Source organism: Psammomys obesus, unplaced genomic scaffold, assembly GCF_907164565.1.
Source record: "Psammomys obesus unplaced genomic scaffold, mPsaObe1.curated_primary_1811, whole genome shotgun sequence".
Lineage (NCBI taxonomy): Eukaryota > Metazoa > Chordata > Mammalia > Rodentia > Muridae > Psammomys > Psammomys obesus.
In genome coordinates, this window is record NW_026585626.1 from 11,941,539 (window position 1) to 11,963,128 (window position 21,590).

At 40.6% G+C, this 21,590-nt stretch overlaps 1 protein-coding gene across 1 annotated transcript in view; it reads right to left on the reverse strand.

Moving 5' to 3' along the window:
• Efhb (EF-hand domain family member B) overlaps nt 1–21,590 on the reverse strand; it is a 93,685-nt gene that overhangs the window by 10,152 nt on the left and 61,943 nt on the right. Inside the window, 1 exon segment of the mRNA XM_055614778.1 lies at nt 475–682. Coding sequence (XP_055470753.1) covers nt 475–682 — 208 coding nt within the window.

Here is a 21,590-nt window from a genome sequence, read left to right on the forward strand (position 1 = left end):
CTGCATGAATTAAAGTGCACCACATTCATGCAGGTGCCTGTGGAAGACAGACGGCAGTAAATCCTCTGGAACTAGAGTTAGATGCAGCTGTGAGCAACCTGATGTGAATGGTGGGAATTGAACCTGGCTCCTCCGCAAGAGCAGTAAACACTCTTAATCATTGAGCCATCTCTCCAACTGCTCAGTTATCTTATACAGACCAGACCCACCTACCTAGAGATGATGCTGTCCACCGTGGGCTGAGCCTTGCCTCAGTGGACTAGATCTTCCTATATGAATCATTACTCAAGAAAATCTCTCATAGAATCTGATCTGGGCAATCCGCCAGTTCAGTCTCCTTCAGATGACCCTGGGCTATGTCAAATTGACTGTTGATGCTAACTAGGATACATAATATTAAAGTTGGTTGAGATCCTAAAAATTCTGAAATATAAAATCTACTTAAAAATTCAATAAACTTTCAAGATTAAATACCTTTAATAATGACCCTCTTCTCAAACTCTGTGAGAGGTACTCTGTCTTTCCAGGTAAGGAAATTGGCAAATTCCAGGTAGTTAATCAGGCCGTCCTGATCCACATCACAGTAGTCAAACAGATGATCCAGGAGTATCTTGTCTAGATGCAGGTTGGCCTGGTCACAAGCTTCATACAGTTCTTCTCTGTCAATAACCCCATCTCCCTTCTGTCAACCAGTAAGCAAAGGAATGTCAGTGTGCTTTCTGATTTAAAGAAGAAGAAGGGGGCTGGAGAGGTGGCTCAGCGGTTAAGAGCACTGACTGCTCTTCCAGAGGTCCTGAATTCAATTCCCAGCAGCCACAGGGTGGCTCATGACCATCTGTAATGGAATCTGATTTCCTTTTCTGGTGTGTGTGAAAACAGAGCATTCATATACATAAAAATAAATAAATCTTTAAAAAAAGAAGAGGAAGAAGGAAAAAAAAGGAGAAGGAAGGAAGGAAGGAAGGAAGGAAGGAAGGAAGGAAGGAAGGAAGGAAGGAAGGAAGGAAGGAAGGAAGGAAGGAGAGAGAGAAAGAGAGAAGAGAGAGAAAGAAAGAAAGAAAGAAAGAAAGAAAGAAAGAAAGAAAGAAAGAAAGAAAGAAAAGAAAAGAAAAAAGCTCCAGTGCATACAGTCAGCAAATTCCAACTTCTACTAGGAGGAATCAAACATTATGTATGTAAAGAAAGAGTTATCGTCATTGAGTCAGCCTGATAGAAACACTCCTGGTATAAGCAGAATACAATTCAGAACCTTTTTGTCATTTGTCTTGAGGTTTGAATCCACGCCCTTGCACACACTAAACAAATGTGAGCTATGCTCACAATCCCCACTTATTTTAATCACCTTTTTCTTTTTCTTATTTATTCATTTGTTTATTTATTCATGCATGCATGCATTCATTTATTTTGGTAAATATACTTTCAAAATCACCTATATAGCTGAAAATGGCCTTGAATTCTGGTCCTTATACCTCTGCCTCCCAAGTGCTGGGATGACAAGTTTGTTCTCATGTGCCCTGCTTAATCATACCCTTTAAATCATACTGTTTGCACTGGGATGAATCTGGCATAGCCATAGAACATGCTTGACATTTCAGTTGAGCAATATTGTGCATGGCTGATAGCTCATTAAAATTTTTCATGCTGATAGAGTTTTTAATACCTTCTGTGTTTCACCAGGGCAATAAATGGTCCTCTACATCACTGCTTATAAATGAGAAAAAATAGAGTTGGGATTACAATGCAAAGTGTAGGGAGGCCTGGTTTTGTTTGATATCACTCGCACTAGCAAGCAAGAGAAGCTACTAACCCCTCAAGTCTACTCCTATTGTAACAGAGAGGGAAGACCCCACACACACCCAGTCTCCTTTCACATAACAGTTAGAGGCAGCTAACTGCTACACTAAGTGTTATTGAAGAGGAACTGATGAGAGAGTAAAGAGAAACTTGGCTAGTTTACCTGGGAGATGAGGGGGCCAGAGTATTAGTGCTCGTTAAGGAAGAAAGTCAACAGGTAGGACATCTTAACTACTCAGTCGCTGGTGCATTCTGCCTGCACTTGGCTTTAGCTGCACTCAAAGATGATGCTAAGGAGCTAAGGATTTCATTTTGTGCTCCCCACGTAGGGGGTTGGTGCTTTGGGCAGCGAATTCTGAGTACTGTAAGTGAGGATTGGGCTGGGGAGATAGCTCAAGAGCAGAGTGCTTGTCTTGAGTGTGTGAAGCCATGACTTCTAAATAAAATTAAAGAGAAAAAAGAACATATGAACATGTTGGCCTATTAGATTTAGGGGAGAGCATCTGTCAAGAGAAACTACTTATGAATGAATCATTGAGTATTACTGGAGCTCTAGCTGCCCAGGATTAAATTTAGAATGCCAATGAAGGTAAACCCCTGCAAAAAATAGCCCAGTGAGAGAGACCCAGTAAATTGAAAATGAATTACTGCGTCCCTGGGAGAGTTCCCTATGCCTCCTGTTGTTAACACATATCACCTTGACAATGGCGTTATAAATGGGCTGGGTCAACGTAAACTCCTTTACGAAAGTCTCTATGGCAAGAGCAAGTCAACCAGAACCATGAACCTGATACTCCACAAGGAGAACAATGTGGTAGCTAGTGACAGAATCAAAAAGACCAGAAAGGTAAAATAGACGCTGTCAATAATGACAACTTTGCTGCCTAAAACAAGGTTTGTATCCACTAAAAGTACAAGTGCTTTGTTCTCATTAAAGTCCATGCAACCATCATGCCACTCAAGAAAAGCTGGCCATGGGGTGGTGGGTCATCAAGGAGCATGGCTAAGAATTTGCTTCATAAATTACAGAGAAAATGATAGCTAATAGCTACACTCCCTATTTGGCAACTATGAGTCCTTCAGAGCTCTGAGCTGTCCTACTACAGAGCTGTGCTATGTGTATTTAACTGGCTAGCTGGCTTTTCGGGCAGGTGTAGTATAAGGAAGTCCTGATTTTGTTTTTTAGGAGAAGTGTTGTATTGTCCATTTGCTGTTGTTTGGGCCTTCTTTTTTTGAGGCAGAGCCTCACCCAGGCTAGCGTCTAACATGAATCTTCCTGCCTCTGGCTCCCAAATGTTGGGACTTAGGCACATATGACCACACTCCTTGGGAGGCCTTGATTTGTAATAATTGCTACTCTCCATGGTACAACTCTTTTATTTTTTTCATTGGAGCTATGTCATAGACACCAAAGTGATATCACATGGTTTACAAACTTGCTAGTACGCTCTCTCAAGCAGCTGTAGCAAAACACTGCCACTCCCTAAAGGACACCAAACACTACAGTGTACAAATTAAAATTGATGATTTAAAAGCTACATCATCAAATTCACAATGATGTGATTTCATCACAAGGAGACTGCCTGGTGGCTTACTTGGATAACCTGCAGCTATTAAGATGATTGTGTTGTTATAATTGTATTCAAAACAAACTTTTAGAAACCAAAGGACTATGTACCCTGGCAGATGTTCTATTAGGGTTTCTAATGATGTGATGAAATACCATAACCAAAAAGTAACTTGGGGAGGAAAGCATTTATTTGGCTTACACTTCCAATCACTGTTCTTCTTCAAAGAAAGTCAGGTCAGGAACTCAAGCAGGGCAAGAACCTGGAGGCAGAAGCTGATGCAGAGGCCATGGAAGGGTGCTGATTACTGTCTTGCTGCCATGGCTTCCTCAACCTGCTTTCTTACAGAACTCAGGACCACCAGCATAGGGATGGCTCCATCCACAATGGGCTTGGTCCTCCCACATCAATTACTAATTAAGAAAAAGTCCTACTGGTCCTAGGCCTCTGCACATGTATACCAGATAAGCAGCTTGGTCTCCATGTAGATCTCCCAACAACTGAAGCAGGGCCCTCTCTGACTCTGATGCCTCTGAATCTCGCTCCCCTAACTGGGCTGCCTTTTCTGGCATCTAATTCTTCAGGAACTTAATGTGCCAGGGTAGGTTAGTACCCATGGGGGACCTCCAATTTCTCTAAGGAGGAGAGAGGAGAATGGAGTAAAGGGGTGTGTAAGGGGAGAGACTGGGAGGAGAGGAGCTGGGCCTGCAATCAGGATGTAGAGTAAATAAATAAAATTAAATATCTCTTTTAAAAAAGAAAATGGCCTATATCTAATGGAAGCATTTCCCAATTGCAGTTCCCTCTTTTCAGATAACTAGGGCTTGTGTCAAGTTGATACAAGATTAGCCAGGACAGCGAGTTCTGTTATTCATGTTTGTGAGCTGTTTAGAACTGACTGAAAGAGAGCTAGAGTATAGCTTTGTGGCCAAGCAGTTGTCAAGGAAGTGTGATACCTGAGTTTCATCCCAATACTACCACAAAATATAATAACAACAACAGATTTGACTGAAGTATAATAGTACGTGCCTGTAATCCTGGGAAGTTGAGACAGGAGATTCGGAATCCAAGGGCAGCCTGTGGTACATGTAGGCCTGTCTACACAAGTTTGTATGGCAGAGTGGGCTGTCTGTCTGTCTGTCTCTCTATCTGCATCTATATCTGTCTCCGTGTGTGTGTTTGTCTGTGTCTCTGTGTGTATGTGTATGTGAATAAAATTTTAAATGTGTTTATTCTGGCTTACATATTTTCATATTGAAAATCATCTTGAAATGAACTGCAGATACTCAGTAGTTTTACTAAACCAAGTCAGCAAATATATTTTCTTTTTATTTAATTTTAATTATATATGTGTGTCCATGTGAGGGAAAGAGCATGTGTGTGCAGGTGCTCAAAGAGTCAAGAAGAGAACAACAGATTATTCCCTGGGGCAGCAGCTGCAAGGAATTGTGAGACACCCAAGGCAGTTACAGAAAAAAAAAAACTCATATGCTCACAAAGCCATCTCCCCAACTTTATTACTTCTCTTTTCATTCTTTTCCTTTTGTTTTTGTTTTGCTTGGTTTTGTTTTGAGACAGAGTCTGTGTAGTCCTAGCTGTCCTGGAACTTTCTATGTAGACCAGCCTGACCTCAAGCTCATCTGAGATTTGCCCGTGCCTGCCTACCCAGTGCTGGGATTAAAGGTCTGTGCTGCTACATTGACCTACCACTACTTAGATTTTTAAAACACCTTTGTGAGGGAAATGAGGCTGAGTAGTGACTTATAGATATCTGTTTTCTCCTGTGTGGCTATCATAACTTCCTTATGAAGTATGGGAGACAAAGAAAAAACAGGGTTTTGCTAGATAACCATGAACAGGATAAAAGACCTGATTCTCCTGCTGCAACCCTGGAATACTAAGACTCCAGTTCAACATGTGATGCCGGGAATTAGTACAAACTTACATGATATGGTCCTTTAATAATAAGTGTTTTAAGCAATAGTGCACACTTACAAGTAGTTGTTCTTAAATAGCTTAGCCAGACAGTGATGGACATTTTTAAGTAATTTTAAAAATGAAAAAGGTGAGGTATAACTTTTCAAACACTGTGCTCAGCACAGGAAGGAAGACAGGAATATTATTTTTCATATATAAAATTGCTCTGCTCTTTTTTTTTTAAGATTTGTATTTATTTATTATGTATAGTGTTTTGTTTACATGTACTCCTGCTCGCCAGAAGAGGGCATCAGATCTCACCATAGATGGTTGTGAGCCACCACGTGGTTGCTGGGAACTTAACTCAGGACCTTTGGTAGAACAGTCAGTGCTCTTAACCTCTGGGCTATCTTTCCAGCCCCATGTTCTACTCTTTTTTCTCTATGCCTCTCACACAGAGACTGTAATTCCTGGGGTAAGGGTGCAGCTCAGCAGTACTGAGCCAGTACTGAAATGGGTGAAAAAAAAGGAGGGAGAAAGGGAAGGGAGGGATATGAGGAGGTAGAGGGATAGGGAAAGATGCAAGTCAGATGAACCTCTTTGTGAGGTAGGTGTCAAGAATTCAAGGTCCATCTGAGAGGTACAGTGAAACATGCTAACTCTCTCTCTCCCTCTCTCTCTCTCTCTCTCTCTCTCTCTCTCTCACACACACACACACACACTGTTTAACTTAGTTTGACAGGACATAAGTACTTAGGAAATTACATACTACATAAACCCATTAAGGATCTGGAGGAAACCAATTGGTTATTGAGCTACCAAGAGCTTCGTCCGAGCAAAGGTTCTAGGTTATATCCATACATGGTCCTTGGTTGGAGAAACAGTTTCAGAAGAAAACCCTGTGCTCAGATATATTTGGTCCTTGTGGGGCTCCTATCCTTTCCATGTCATACTAACTTCCCTTCTGCCGAAGGTTTGGTTATGAGTCTTAGTTTCTGTTTTGAAACGCTGCTTGGTAGAGTCTTTCAGATGCCATCTGCAGTAGACTCCTGTCATACGGGAGGAGCCGTCCTGCTAGGCCACAGAGGAGGACTTTGCAGCCAGTCCTGAAGATACCTGATTAAACAGGACCAGACGAAAGCGGGGGAGGTCCTCCCCAATCCGTGGACTTGGAAAGGGGCAGGGAGAAGCTGAGGGAGGGAGGGTTGGATTGGGAGGGAATAAGGGAGCAGGATACAGCTAGGATACAGAGTTAATAAAATGTAACTAATAATAATGAACAATAATAATAATAAAAAGGATCTGGAGGAAAATAAGCTTAATGCAGAAATAAGATGTGCAAGGTTTTGTAAAGGCTTTAAGGCTTGTTTTGTTTTTCACTTGCAATCTTGATGCAAATCTTAGTTTGGCCATATTCATATCTCAGAACACCACACTGTGATATGATTTATATTCTGATGCCCTAGATTCTTTTGTGATTATTTACTGTAAACTTGTGGCTATCTCTATTAACATCCTTTTATTTCAATAATGTATGCAAGTTTCTTTAAATCTTTGCTTTTTAAATTTTAAATAAAAACTAAGCTCATAATTTAAAATGATTGTGATAATCTGTATCGGCACACATCATGAGCATGCACTGAATCAAAACTCATTCTACAATGATTTATAGGTCCAGCCAAAAGCATTCATGGGAGACCTGATGACTTGAGTTCAATCCCTGGATCCTACAAGAATAGTAATCTTTTTCCATACACTTAAAATTGTTTCTATACTGCCTAGAAAAGTAGATACAATGAGAATAAAATGGAGAAGAAATCAAAGCAAAGTAAGAATGAAAAAAAAATCCAAATGCCCATAAAGTCTACACTGAAATTATTCAATGAGATCTGAGCTTCCTGAAAAACAAAAGCACATTCATGAAACTTGGGTACATCTTAGAGTATACCGTGTGCTCACCATGAATAAAGTCCTAGGTTCAGTTCTCGGCTCCAAACTAAATGAATAAATTACATTTACAGTAGATTAAAATTAATTGATCTTGTTTGTCCTAGAGGAGGAGTACAACAGATACAGTACTTGGATAACACACACAAAGCTAGTGGCTAAATCCCCAGTACCTCATGAACCACAAACTGTGCCACAGGCCTTTAATCCTGGCCTTTGGGAAGAAGAAGAAGGGGAGAATAGAAAGCTCATTTAAATCCTGTGCACACTTAGGGTTGTGAGCCTGCCTAGACTACAAAAGACCATGTCTCAGAAAAAGCAAAAAAGCAAATGTCCTTGTTGAATACTTAAGCATATTTTGGATATATGCCAAGGAGTGCTATAGCTGGATCTTGGCGTAGCTAAGCTCATTATTGCTAATTTTATGAAAAAGCGCCAGATTGATTTCCAAAGTGGTTGTACAAGTTTACATTCCCACCAGCAAAGGAAGAGGGATTCCCTTTCTCCACATCCTCTCCAGCATGTGTTGTCACTTGAGTTTTTGATCTTAGCCATTCTGATGGGTGCAAGGTGAAATCTCAGACTCATTTTGATTTGCATTTCGCTGATGACTAAGGACATTGAGCATTTATTTAAGTTTTTCTCTGCCATTCAATATTTCTCTATTGCACATTTGCTCAACCATGTTCATACTAGCTTTATTTGTAATAGCCAAAATCTGGAAAAAACCCAGATATGCCTCAAATGAGGAACAGATTCAGAAATTGTGGTACATTTACACAATGGAATACTAAGCAGCAATTAAAAACAAGGAAATCATTAAATTTGCAAACAAATGGTGGGAACTAGAAAAGATCATCCTGAGTGAGGTATCCCAGAAGCAGAAAGACACACAGGGTATATACTCACTTATAAGTGGATATTAGACATATAATATAAGACAAACATACTAAAATCTGTACACCTAAAGAAGCTAAGCAAGGAGGAGGTCCCTGGGTAACATGTTCAATCCTCATTCAGAAAGGCAAATGGGATAGACATCTAAAGAGGGGAAAAAAAGAGGGAACAGGACAGAAGCCTACCACAGAAGGCCTCAGAAAGACTCTACCCAGCAGGCTATTGAAGCAGATATTAAGATGCATAGCCAATTTTTAGATAAAGTGCAGGGAATCTTATAAAAGAAGGGGGAGATGAAAGATCTGCAGGGGACAGGAGCTCCACAAGGAGAGCAACAGAACCAAAAAATCTGGGCCCAGGGGTCTTTTCTGAGACTGATACTCCAACCAAGGATCAAGCATAGAGATAACCTAGAACCCCTATACAGATGTAGCCCATATTGGCTTAGTTTCCAAGTGGGTTACCTAGTAAAGGGTATAGGGGCTGTCTCTGATATGCAGTGGCTGGCTCTTTGATCACCTCCCCCTGAGGGGCAGGGGGCAGCCTTACTAGGCCACAGAGGAAGACAATACAACCAGTCCTGATGAGACCTGATGGGGTAAGGTCAGATGGAGGGGAAGGAGGACCTCCCCTATCAGTGGACTGGGGGAAGGGCAGTAGACAGGAAGAGGGAGGGAGGACAGGATTGGGAGGGCAGTTGGGATACAAAGTGAATAAATTGTAATAAAAAAAAGAAAAAGAAAAAAAAAACCAACTGATTTTGCACCTTTTGGATGGATTCTAGCTAGCCATCTCAACGTCATTCTACAAATAAGTTGGACTTAGACTGAAGGTACCATGTGTAGATAGCAAAACTTAGATATAAGACTGCCCAGTGTCCCCCAGGTTAAATACCTCCCCTCTCCAATTCCTCTGCCTGCCAAGCTCCTGGGGCACACCCAGCTGCCCTGAGCTGGATGCTGTCTTCCTAAGTTTCATTGTCTGGCCACCTCTACACCAGCCTTCACCACACTTGCTGCACCAGGAATGTCCATGTTAGGCCAGCCTTCCCAATACCTGCTACACAAGGAACATCCAGAAACAAGTAGACGACTAATGGCCAGGGTGAGAACACAATCAACAAGAGCCAGGGCAATATGACACCTAAATAACACCATTATCCTACTACAGCAAGCCCTCAATATACTAACACAACCAAAGCACAAGAAAAGGACCTTAATTCTAATCTTAAAAGATGACAGAAAATCCCTTGAATCCTATCTGACCACCATGGACTAAAGTTGGACCTCAACAACAACAGAAATAGCAAAAAGCCTACACACACATGGAAACTGAACAACTTACTACTCAAAGATAACTGGGTTAAGGAAGAAAGAAAGAAAGAAATTACAGACTTCCTAGAATTCAATAAAAAGGGAGGCACAACATACACAAACTTATGGGACACAATGAAAGCAGTACTAAAAGGAAAATTCATAGCACTAAGTAACTTCAAGAAGAAACTTGACACATCTCAAACAAACAATTTAAAGGCTCACCTGAAAGCCCTAGAAAAAAAAAATAAGCAGACATATCCAAGAGGAGGAGATGGCTGGAAATAATCAAACTCAGGGCTGAAAGCAATAAATTAGAAACAAATAATACAATTCAAAGAATTAATGAAACCTAGAGCTGGTTCTTTGAGAAAATCAACAAGATAGACAAACCCTTAGCCAAACTAAGAGGCAGACAGAACTATCCAAATCAAAAAAATCAGAAAAGAAGAGGAGGACATAAAAACAGATAATGAGGAAAACCAAACAATCATTAGGTCTTACTAAAAAAGCCTATGTGCCACAAAATTTGAAAATCTAAACGAAATGGACAATTTTCTTGACAGATTCCATTTACCAAAATTAAATCAAGATCAGGTAATAGATGAAATAGTCCTATTTCCCCCAAGGAAATAGAAGCAGTCATCAAAAGTCTCTTCCAAAAAAAAAGCCCAGGGCAAGATGGTTTCAGTGCAGAATTCTACCAGACACAGATTCAAAGAAGAGCTAACTCCAATTCTCTTCAAACTATTCCACAAAATAGAAACAGAAGGAACATTACCAAACTCATTCTATGAAGCCACAGTCACCTAAACCACACAAAGACCCAACAAAAAAAGAGAACTTCAGACCTATCACTCTTATGAACATTGATGCAAAAATACTCAATAAAATACTTGCAAACCGAATCCAAGAACACATAAAAGATATCATCCACCATAACCAAGTAGGCTTCATCCCAGGCATGGAGGGGTGGTTCAATATATGGAAATCCATCAATGTAATCCACCATATAAACAAAATGAAGGAGGAAAACCCACATGATCATCTCCTTAGATGCTGAAAAGCATTTGACATAATCCAACACCCATTCATGTATAAAGTTTTGGAAAGATCAGGGATACAAGGCACATACCTAAACATAGTCAGGATAATATACAGCAAGCCTCTAGCCAACATAAATCTAAATGAAGAGAAACTTAAATCAATCCCACTAAAATCAGGGACAAGGCAAGGCTGCCCACTCTCTCCATATCTATTCAACATAGTACTTGAATTTCTAGCTAGGGCAATAAGACAACTAAAGGATATCAAGGGGATACAAATTGGAAAGGAAGAAGTCAAAGTATCACGATCTGCAGATGATATGATAGTACACATGAGTGAGCCCAAAAATTCATCCAGAGAACTCTTTCAGCTGATGAACACCTTCAACAAAGTGGTTGGATACAAAATTAACTAAAAAAAAAAAAAAAAAAAAAATCAGAACCCTTCTGTATACCGAAGACAAAAGGGCCGAGAAAGAAATTAGAGAAACCACACCCTTCACAATAGCCACTAATAACATGAAGTACCTTGGTGGGACTCTAACCAAGCAAGTGAAAGACCTGTGTGAAAAAAACTTCAAGTCTCTAACAAAAGAATTAGAAGACGATATCAGAAGATGGAAAAACCTCCCATGCTCAAGGATAGGTAAGATTAACATAGTGAAAATGGCCATCCTGCCAAAAGCAATCAACAGATTCAATGCAATTCCCATCAAAACACCAACACAATTTTTTATAGAACTTGAAAGAAAAATTCTCAACTTCATATGGAAAAACAAAAAACCCAGAATTGCCAAAATGATCCTGCATAACAACAGATCATCTGGAGGTATCTCCATCCCTGATCTCAAGCTGTACAACAGAGCAATTGTAATAAAAACTACATGGCATTGGCATAGAAACAAAATGGTGGATCAATGGAACCAAATAGAAGACCCAGAAATAAATCCACACACCTACAGATACTTGATTTTTTTACAAAGAAGCCAAAATCATACAATGGAAAAAGGACAGCATCTTCAACAAATGGTGCTGGTCCACCTAGATATCTACATGCAGAAAAATGCAAATAAGCCCATATTTATCACCGTGCACAAAACTAAAGTCCAAGTGGATCAAAGACCTCAACATGAAATCAAACACACTAAATCCGTTAGAAGAAAAAGTAGGGTAGAGCCTAGAACTCTTTGGCACAGGAGACAACTTTCTGAAGAGAACACCAACAACACAGGCTCTAAGAGCAACAATCAATAAATGGGACCTCTTGAAACTGAAAAGCTTCTGTAAAGCAAAGGACACTGTCATCAGAACAAAACGACAGCCCACAGATTGGGAAAGAATCTTCACCAATTCTATATCTAACAGAGGACTAATATCCAGATATATAAAAAACTAAGGCAGGGAGGCGGGGCAAGAAGGCGGCGCCGGGAGGACTCTCATTCTGAGGAGCAGCACAGCAGGATTGGCACAGTGACCAGAAATCAGAACTCGCAGCCATAAAACACAAGTGATTGTGTTTCACAGGTGAGAGGATACCCCACCGTGGGGGATTCAATCAGCTTTAACTCACTCGGCTAAACCTTGGAAGAGATCCTGGTTCCGCCAGGCGCTTGGTCGCCAGCCCAGAGCTACACGCCAGCATGATCTGGTCACGGTCCCAGACTGAACTGTGGGCCCACAACACCATAGACTGGATTTCCAAGTCGAGAGATAACCCCACGGAGCAGGAAACAATTGAGACCAACCTTAGGTCACCCAGACATCCCCTGGAAAAGACTGGAGTTCTGCGGGTGCCCCAAGAGCCAGCCTGGAGCCAGGGCCGGGAACCAGGCGCCTGCACAGAGCCCTGCCTGCACGCCTGATTCGCCGCCTCAGATAGAACTGTGGGCACCAGGGCACCAGGCACCAGAGACTGCGTTTCACTGGCAGTTGCAAACCCACAGGGAGGGAAATGGCTGGTCTGATCTCAGAGCACTCAGCCGACACCCCCACCCCGAAACGGTCTAGGGAAAATTACCCAGTTTAGGCAGCAGCCAAGGCTCTGGACGGCCAGAAAGGCGGAGCCACAAGCGGACACCTGTGCCTGTGGGTTCTACTCGCCACCCCAGACAGAACAGCGGTCCCCAAAGCAAAGACTGGGTGTCTCTGGAAGGAGGAAACCCCCACCGGAGGGGATCATCAGCTCTAACGCTTAGGACACCCAGCACCAAAAGACTCCCTGGATTCACGCAGACTCTAGGCTCTAATGCAGGCAGGAGCGCTGTGCTCAGCCACCATTATTGAGTTCCCCGAGGGCACTGGGACACACAGCTGCATCCTCTGACCTACAAAAACCAGAGAGCCATTACAGTAGCCGTCAGATACTGTGCCAAGGATCAACCAGTTATCCCTAGCTAGACTGTCAAAACTGTGGGAATCCCTGGTCCTTCAAGAGGGCTGCACCCACAGCGTCTGGACCAGAGCAGTGCCTGCAGCCTCCATCCCAGATCGGGACACACAGCTTCTGGTCCAGAGTGAGGCACCCAGCCTCCAGACCAGAGCAGCGTCCTCAGGCGCCAACTCAACCTAGGTGCACATCTTCCAGGCCCAGAGCGGAGCACACAGCCTCCGGCCCAGAGACTTGCTGAGTGCACCTCTCACTTTCCTGGACAGAACTGTGTGCCCCAGGATAACAGACTGAGTTTCCCTGTTGGGAGAAAACCCCACAGCTAGGAAATCAGCAGGTTCTTCAAGAGGACTGTACCTGGAAATTTAGTGAGCAGCAGCACACTAAATTTATAAAAAGAAACCCAGCACTGGGGCAGCTGTCTTGAGAACTTCTATGGGTAAGAGGAGATCCCCCCTGCCTAACAAAGACTACAGCTACTACTCAGGGCTATAAACCTGAGGTGAGCAGTGGCAACTCCTGAGAAACATTGGCCATACAGTGACCATCACCAAAAAGCAGAGGACTCCTTCAGGAAAAATCATCTTCCAGCCAAGGGGATTCTCCCTACCTCAGGACTCCAGGAAGCACAGAAACTGACAGCCAACACCTAAATCAGCCCAATGGGTAGAGGCCAGCGTAAAAGCTCAACCAACAAAAGACAGAGCAATATGGCATCTCCAGAACCAGCCATCCAGGGGCCAGCAGCCCTGGACAACCCAGCATAATAGAAAAACAAGAAGATGACCTTACATCTATGCTGATGAAGAGGGTAATAGAGGAAAGAAACAAAATACATAAAGAATTAGAGGAAGATAAAACCAAACAGATCATGGCTATCCGTAAAGAAATGGAGGAAGATAAAGACAAGCAGATTATGGCCATCCGTGAAGAAATACAGGAAGATGCAGCCAAACAGCTTGTGGCCTTCAGAGAAGAAATAATTAAATCACTGAAAGAAATAAAAGAGACAGAGTTGAAGGAACTAAAAGAAAAACAGGAAAATACAAGCAGGCAGGTGAAGGAAGTAACCAAAACAACTCAAGACCTGAAGATAGAACTAGAAAAATTAAAGAAAACACAAATGGAGGAAATAATGGAGAGGAAGAATTTAGGGAAGAAACAGGAAATACAGAGGTAAGCATAACCAACAGACAGAAGAAAGAATCTAAGGTGTAGAAGATACAATGGAAGAAATCGATGTATCTGTCAAAGAAAATGTTAAATCCAAAAAATTCCTGACACAGACCGTCCAAGAAATCCAAGACAATATGAAAAGACAAAACCTAAGAATAATAGGAATAGAGGAAAAAGAAGACTCCCTTCTCCAAGGCCCAGAAAATATTTTCAACAAAATCATTGAAGAAAATTTCCACAAGTTAAAGGAGAAGCCAATAAGGATACATGAGGCCTACAGAACACCCAACAAATTTGACCAGAAAAGAAAATCCTCCCACCACATAATCATCAAAACAGTAAGTATACAGAACAAACAAAAAATACTAAAAGCTGCAAGGGAAAAAGGCCAAGTAACATATAACGGCAAACCCATTAGAATCACACCTGACTTTTCAACAGAAACTATGAAAGCCAGAAGGGCCTGGACAGATATCATGCAGACCCTAAGAGAACACAGATGTCAACCCAGGCTACTATACCCTGCAAAACTCTCAGTCCTCATAGACGGAGAAAACAAGATATTCAATGACAAAAAAAAAAAATTTTTTTCAATAATACCTACACACATATCCAGTATTACAGAAGACACTGGAAGGGAAAACACAACCCAAGAAAATTAGCTTCTGTTAAGAAAACACAAGAAATAATTAACCTTACTACACTAAAACAAAAAACAACCAAGCACACAACCTTATGACCACAGCCAACATCAAAATCAAAGGATCTAACAGCCACTGGTCATTAATCTCTCTCAACATCAATGGACTGAACTCTCCAGTAAAAAGACACAGATTAAGAGAGTGGATACATAAACAAAACCCAGCAATCTGTTGCATACAAGATACACACCTAAGGCACAAAGATAGACATTACCTGAGGGTAAAAGGTTGGAAGACAACTTTCCAAGCAAATGGACCCTAGAAACAAGCAGGAGTAGCCATTCTAATATCTTATAAAATAGACTTTCAACCAAAATTAATAAAAAGAGATGGAGAAGGACACTACATACTCATCAAGGGAAAATTCCACTAGGAAGACATCACAATCCTGAACATCTATGCCCCAAATACAAGAGCACCCCCATTTGTAAAAGAAATATTGATAAAATTTAAACCACATATAGATCCCCACACATTAATAGTGGGAGACTTCAACACCACACTCTCAACAAAGGACAGGTCAACAAAACAGAAATTAAACAAAGAAACAATATCTCTGACAGAGGACATGAATCAAATGGACCTCACCGACATGTACAGAACTTTACACCCAAACACAAAAGAATTTACCTTCTTCTCAGCACCTCATGGAACCTTCTCCAAAATAGACCATATAGGTGGTCACAAAACAAGTCTCAACAGATACAAGAAGACTGAAATAATCCCTTGTATCCTGTCTGATCACCATGGAATAAAGCTGGACTTCAACAACAGAAATAGCAAAAAGCCTACACACACTTGGAAACTGAAAAACTTGTTACTAAATGACAGCTGGGTCAGGGAAGAAATAAAGAAAGAAATTAAAGTCTTCCTAGAACTCAATGAAAATGAAGACACAACATACACAAATTTGTGGGACACAATGAACGCAGTGTTAAGAGGAAAGTTCATAGCAGTAAGTGCCTTCAAGAAGAAATTCGAGACAGCTCATACAAACAACTTAATGGCCCACTTAAAAACCCTAGAAAAAGAAGAAGCAGACACACCAAAAAGGAGTAGATGGCTGGAAATAATCAAACTCAGGGCTGAAATCAATCAATTAGAAACAAATAAAACAATTCAAAGAATCAATGAAACCAAGAGCCGGTTCTTTGAGAAAATCAACAAGATCAACAAACCCTTAGCCAAGCTAACTAAAAGGCAGAGAGACACCACCTAAATCAACATAATCAGAAATTAAAAGGGGACATAACTACAGACACTGAGGAAATCCAACCAAATCATTAAGACTTACTTCAAAAGTCTATATGCCACAAAATTTGAAAATCTAAATGAAATGAACAATTTTGTTGATCGATTTGACTTACCAAAGTTGAATCAGGACCAGGTAAATCAATTAAATAGTCCTATATCCCCCAAAGAAATAGAAGCAGTCATCAAAAGTCTCCCATCCAAAAAAAGCCCAGGACCAGATGGCCTCAGCGCAGAATTCTACCAGACCTTCAAAGAAGAGGTAACTCCAATTCTCTTCAAACTATTCCACAAAATAGAAACAGAAGGAACATTACCAAACTCATTCTATGAAGCCACAGTCACCTTGGCACCTAAACCTCACAAAGACTCAACAAAGAAAGAGAATTTCAGGCCAATCTCCCTTATGAACATTGATGCAAAAATACTTAACAAAATACTTGCAAACCGAATCCAAGAACACATCAAAGATATTATCCACTATGACCAAGTAGGCTTCATCCCAGGTATGCAGGGGTGGTTCAATATACGGAAATCCATCAATGTGATCCACCATATTAACAAACTGAAAGAAAAAAACCACATGATAATCTCCCTAGATGCTGAAAAAGCATTTGACAAAATCCAACATCCATTCATGTTTAAAGTCTTGGAGAGATCAGGGATACAAGGCACATATCTAAACATAGTAAAGGCGATATACAGCAAGTCTATAGCCAACATCAAACTAAATGGAGAGAAACTTAAAGCAATCCCACTGAAATCAGGGACAAGACAAGGCTGCCCACTGTCTCCATATCTCTTCAACACAGTGCTGGAAGTCCTTGCTAGAGCAATAAGACAGTTGAAGGAGATCAAGGGGATACAGATGGGAAAGGAAGAAGTCAAATTATCACTATTTGCAGATGATATGATAGCATACATGAGTGACCCCCAAAACTCTACCAGGGAACTCCTACAGCTGATAAACACCTTCAGCAAAGTGGCTGGATACAAAATTAACTCAAAAAAAATCAGTAGCACTCCTGTATACAACAGACAAAAGGGCTGAAAAAGAAATTAGAGAAACAACACCATTCACAATAGCCACAAATGACATAAAATACCTTGGTGTAACCCTAACCAAGCAAGTCAAAGACTTGTATGAAAAAAATTTCAAGTCTCTGAAGAAAGAATTAGAGGAAGATATGAGAAAATGGAAAGATCTCCCATGCTCATGGTTTGGCAGGATTAACATAGTAAAAATGGCCATCTTACCAAAAGCAATCTACAGATTTAATGTAATTCCCATCAAATTGCCAACACAATTCTTTACAGACCTAGAAAGAAAAATTCTCAACTTCGTATGGAATAACAAGAAACCGAGAATTGCTAAAACAATCCTCTACAATAAAAGATCTTCTGGAGGTATCTCCATCCCTGATCTCAAGCTGTACTATAGAGCAACAGTTATAAAAACTGCATGGTACTGGCATAGAAACAGAATGGTGGATCAATGGAATCAAACAGAAGACCCAGAAATAAACCCACATACTTATGGACACCTGATTTTTTACAAAGATGCCAAAACCATACAATGGAAAAAAGATAGCATCTTCAACAAATGGTGCTGGTCCAACTGGATGTCTACATGTAGAAAAATGAAAATAGATCCATACTTATCACCCTGCACAAAACTGAAGTCCAAGTGGATCAAAGACCTCAACATAAAACCAGACACAATAAATCAGCTAGAAAAAAAAGTGGGGAATACCCTAGAACTCATTGGTACAGGAGAAAACTTCCTGAACAGAACACCAACAGCACAGGCTCTAAGAGCAACAATCAATAAATGGGACCTCATGAAATTGAAAAGCTTCTGTAAAGCAAAGGACACCGTCATCAAAACAAAGCGACTGCCTACAGATTGGGAAAGAATCATCACCAACCCTTTATCTGACAGAGGACTCATATCCAATATATATAAAGAACTAAAGAAGCTGAAAAGCAACAAACCAAGTAATCCACTTAAAAAATGGGGAACAGAGCTAAAGAGAGAATTCTCTGTAGAGGAATATCAAATGGCAGAGAAGCACTTAAAGAAATGCTCAACCTCATTAGCCATTAAGGAAATGCAAATAAAAACAACCCTGAGATTTCACCTTACACCCATCAGAATGGCCAAGATCAAAAACTCAAGGGACAACATATGCTGGAGAGGTTGTGGAGAAAGGGGAACCCTTCTCCACTGCTGGTGGGAATGTAAACTTGTACAACCACTCTGGAAATCAATCTGGCGCTTTCTCAGACAACTAGGAATAGCGCTTCCTCAAGATCCAGCCATACCACTCCTAGGCATATACCCAAAAGAGGCTCAAGTACACAAAAAGGACATTTGCTCAACCATGTTTGTAGCAGCTTTATTTGTAATAGCCAGAAGCTGGAAACAGCCCAGATGCCCCTCAACTGAAGAATGGATGCAGAAACTGTGGTACATCTATACAATGGAGTATTACTCAGCAATGAAAAATAAGGAAACCATGAAATTTGCAGGTAAATGGTGGGACCTGGAAAGGATCATCCTGAGTGAGTTGTCCCAGAAGCAAAAAGACACGCATGGTATATACTCACTCATATAAACATACAACATAGAATAAACCCACTAAAATCTGTACATCTAAACAAACTAAGCAAAAGAGAGGACCCTAACTAAAATGTTCAATCCCCATCCTGAAAGGCAAAGAGGATGGACATCAGAAGAAAAAGAAAATAGGAAACAACCTCGGAACCTGCTACAGAGGGCCTCTGAAAGCCAGAAGAAGACAGGAAACAACCTTGGAACCTGCCACAGAGGGCCTCTGAAAGCCTCTGCAATATAGACTGTCAAAGCAGATGCTGAGCCTGATGGACAACTGATGGGAAGAGTGAATGGAATTTTATGTAAGGAGTGGGAAATAGTAAGAGCTGGAGGGGACGGCAACTCCACAAGCAGAGCAACAGAACAAGATAATTTGAACATAGGGAACTTCCGAGAGACTCATACGCCAACCAAGGACATTTCGTGGAGATAACCTAGAACCCCTGCATAGATGTAGCCCATGGCAGTTCAGTGTCCAAGTGGGTTACATAGTAATGGAAAGAGGGACTGCCTCTGACATAATCTGATTGGCCTGCTCTTTGATCACCTCCCCCTGAGGGGGGAGCAGCCTTACAAGGCCACAGTAGAGGACAATGCAGCCACTTTTGATAAGAACTGATAGAATAAGATCAGAAAGGAGAGGAGAACCTCCCCTATCAGTGGACTTGGGGAGTGGCATACATGCAGAAAGGGGAGGGAGGGTGGGATCGGGAGGGGAGGAGGGAGGGGCTTATGGGGGGATACAAAATGAATAAAGTGTAATTAATAAAATAAAATAAAAAATTAAAAAAAAACTAAAGAAGTTTAAAAGCAACAAATCAAGTAATCAAATTAAAAAATGGGGTACATAAACATAGAATTCTCTGTAGAGGAATACAGAATGGCAGAGAAACACTTAAAGAAATGTTCAACGTCCTTAGCCATCAGGAAGATGCAAACCCAAACAACCCTGAGATTTCACCTTACACCCATCAAAATGGCTAAGATAAAAACTCCAGTGACAACACATGCTGGGGAGGAAGTGGAGAAAAGGGAACCCTCCTCCATTGATAGTGGGAATGTTAACTTGTACAACCACTTTGGAAATAAATCTAGCACTTTCTCAGACAATTAGGAATAGCACTTCCTCACGATCCAGCTATACCACTCCTTGGCATATATCCAAAATATGCTCTATTACACAACAAGGACATTTATTCAACCATGTTTGTAGCAACTTTATTCATAAAAGCCAGAACCTAGAAACAACCCAGATGTCCCTCAGTTGAGGAATGGATACAGAAATTTGGTACATTTACACAATAGAATACTACTCAGCAATTAAAAACAGGGAAATCATTAAATTTGCCAGCTAATGGACTTAGAGATTGGCATGGGAGGAGATGAGGGAGGGAGGTTGGGATTGGGAGGGAATGAGGGATAGGGCTACATCTGGGATAAAAAGAAGACAATGCAGCCACTCCTGATGAGACCTGATAGACTAGGATCAGAGGGAAAGGGAGGAAGACCTCTCTTATCAATGGACTGGGTGAGGGACATGTATGGGGAAGAGGGAGGGTGGGATTGGGAGGGGTAGAGAGAGGGAGGTGCGGGGAGATACAAAGTGAATAAACTGTAATTAATAGAAATAAAATAATTAAATAAAAAGTGAATAAACTGTAATTAATATAAAAAATAAAAATTTAATTTAAAAAAGGTGATAGAAGCCTTTAAAGAAGAAATGAATAAATCCCTTAAAGAAATATAGGAAAACACAGTAAAATTGGTGAAGGAAATGAATAAAACTGTTCAAGACCTGAAAATAGAAGTAGAAGCAGCAAAGAGAACACAAAATGGGGAAATCCTGGAAATGGAAAACCTAGGGAAGAGAACACGAATAATATACTATAGACATCACCAACAGAATACAAGAGATGGCAGAGAGAATCACAGCTATAGAAGACACAATAGAAGAAATTGATACATCAGTCAAAGAAAATGTTAAATCTAAAAAATTCCTGACACAAAATATCCAAGAAATCTGAGATGCTATGAAAAGATCTAACCTAAGAGTAATTGGATAGAAGAAGGTGCAGAGTCTGAGCTCCGTAGACCAGAAATTATTTCAACAAAATCATAGAAGAAAATTTCTCCAACCTAAAGAAACAGATGCGTATAACCATACAAGAAGCATACAGAACACCAATTAGAATGCCAATTAGATTGGTCCAGAAAAAAAAAAAGGCCTCCTGTCACATAGTAATCAAAACACTAAATCCACAATAGATAGATAGATAGATAGATAGATAGATAGATAGATAGATAGATAGATAAATAGATAGATAGATAAATAAGTGGGTAGGTAAATAAATAAATAAATAATATTAAAAGCTTCAAGGGAAAAGGGCCAAGTAACTTACAAATGCAGACCTATCAAAATTACACCTGACTTCTCAACAGAGACTCAAAAAACTACAAGAAGCTGGACAGATGTCTTGTGGTCTCTAAGACAAAACAGATACCAACCTAGACTGCGATACCCAGCAAAACTCTCAATTACCGTAGATGGAGAAAACAAGATATTCCAAGACAAAACCAAATTTAAACAATATCTATCCAAATATCAAGTCCTACAGAAAATATTAGAAGGAAAACTCCACTTTAAGGAGATTAACTACCTGCAAGAAAACGCAGGAAATAATTCCACACCAGCATAAATAAAAGAAGGGAAGAACACATTCACATACACACACACACACACACACACACATACACAAATGTGGTTCCTCATTATGCTTTTTCCCTCTTGGGTATCCACATACCACTGCATACCAGGCTAAAAAGTATGAAGCAGAGCCTGGAACACCTGATTTTTTACAAAGAAGCCAAAACCATACAATGGAAAAAAAGAAAGAAAGAAAGAAAGAAAGAAAGAAAGAAAGAAAGAAAGAAAGGAAGGAAGGAAGGAAGGAAGGAAGGAAGGAAGGAAGGAAGGAAG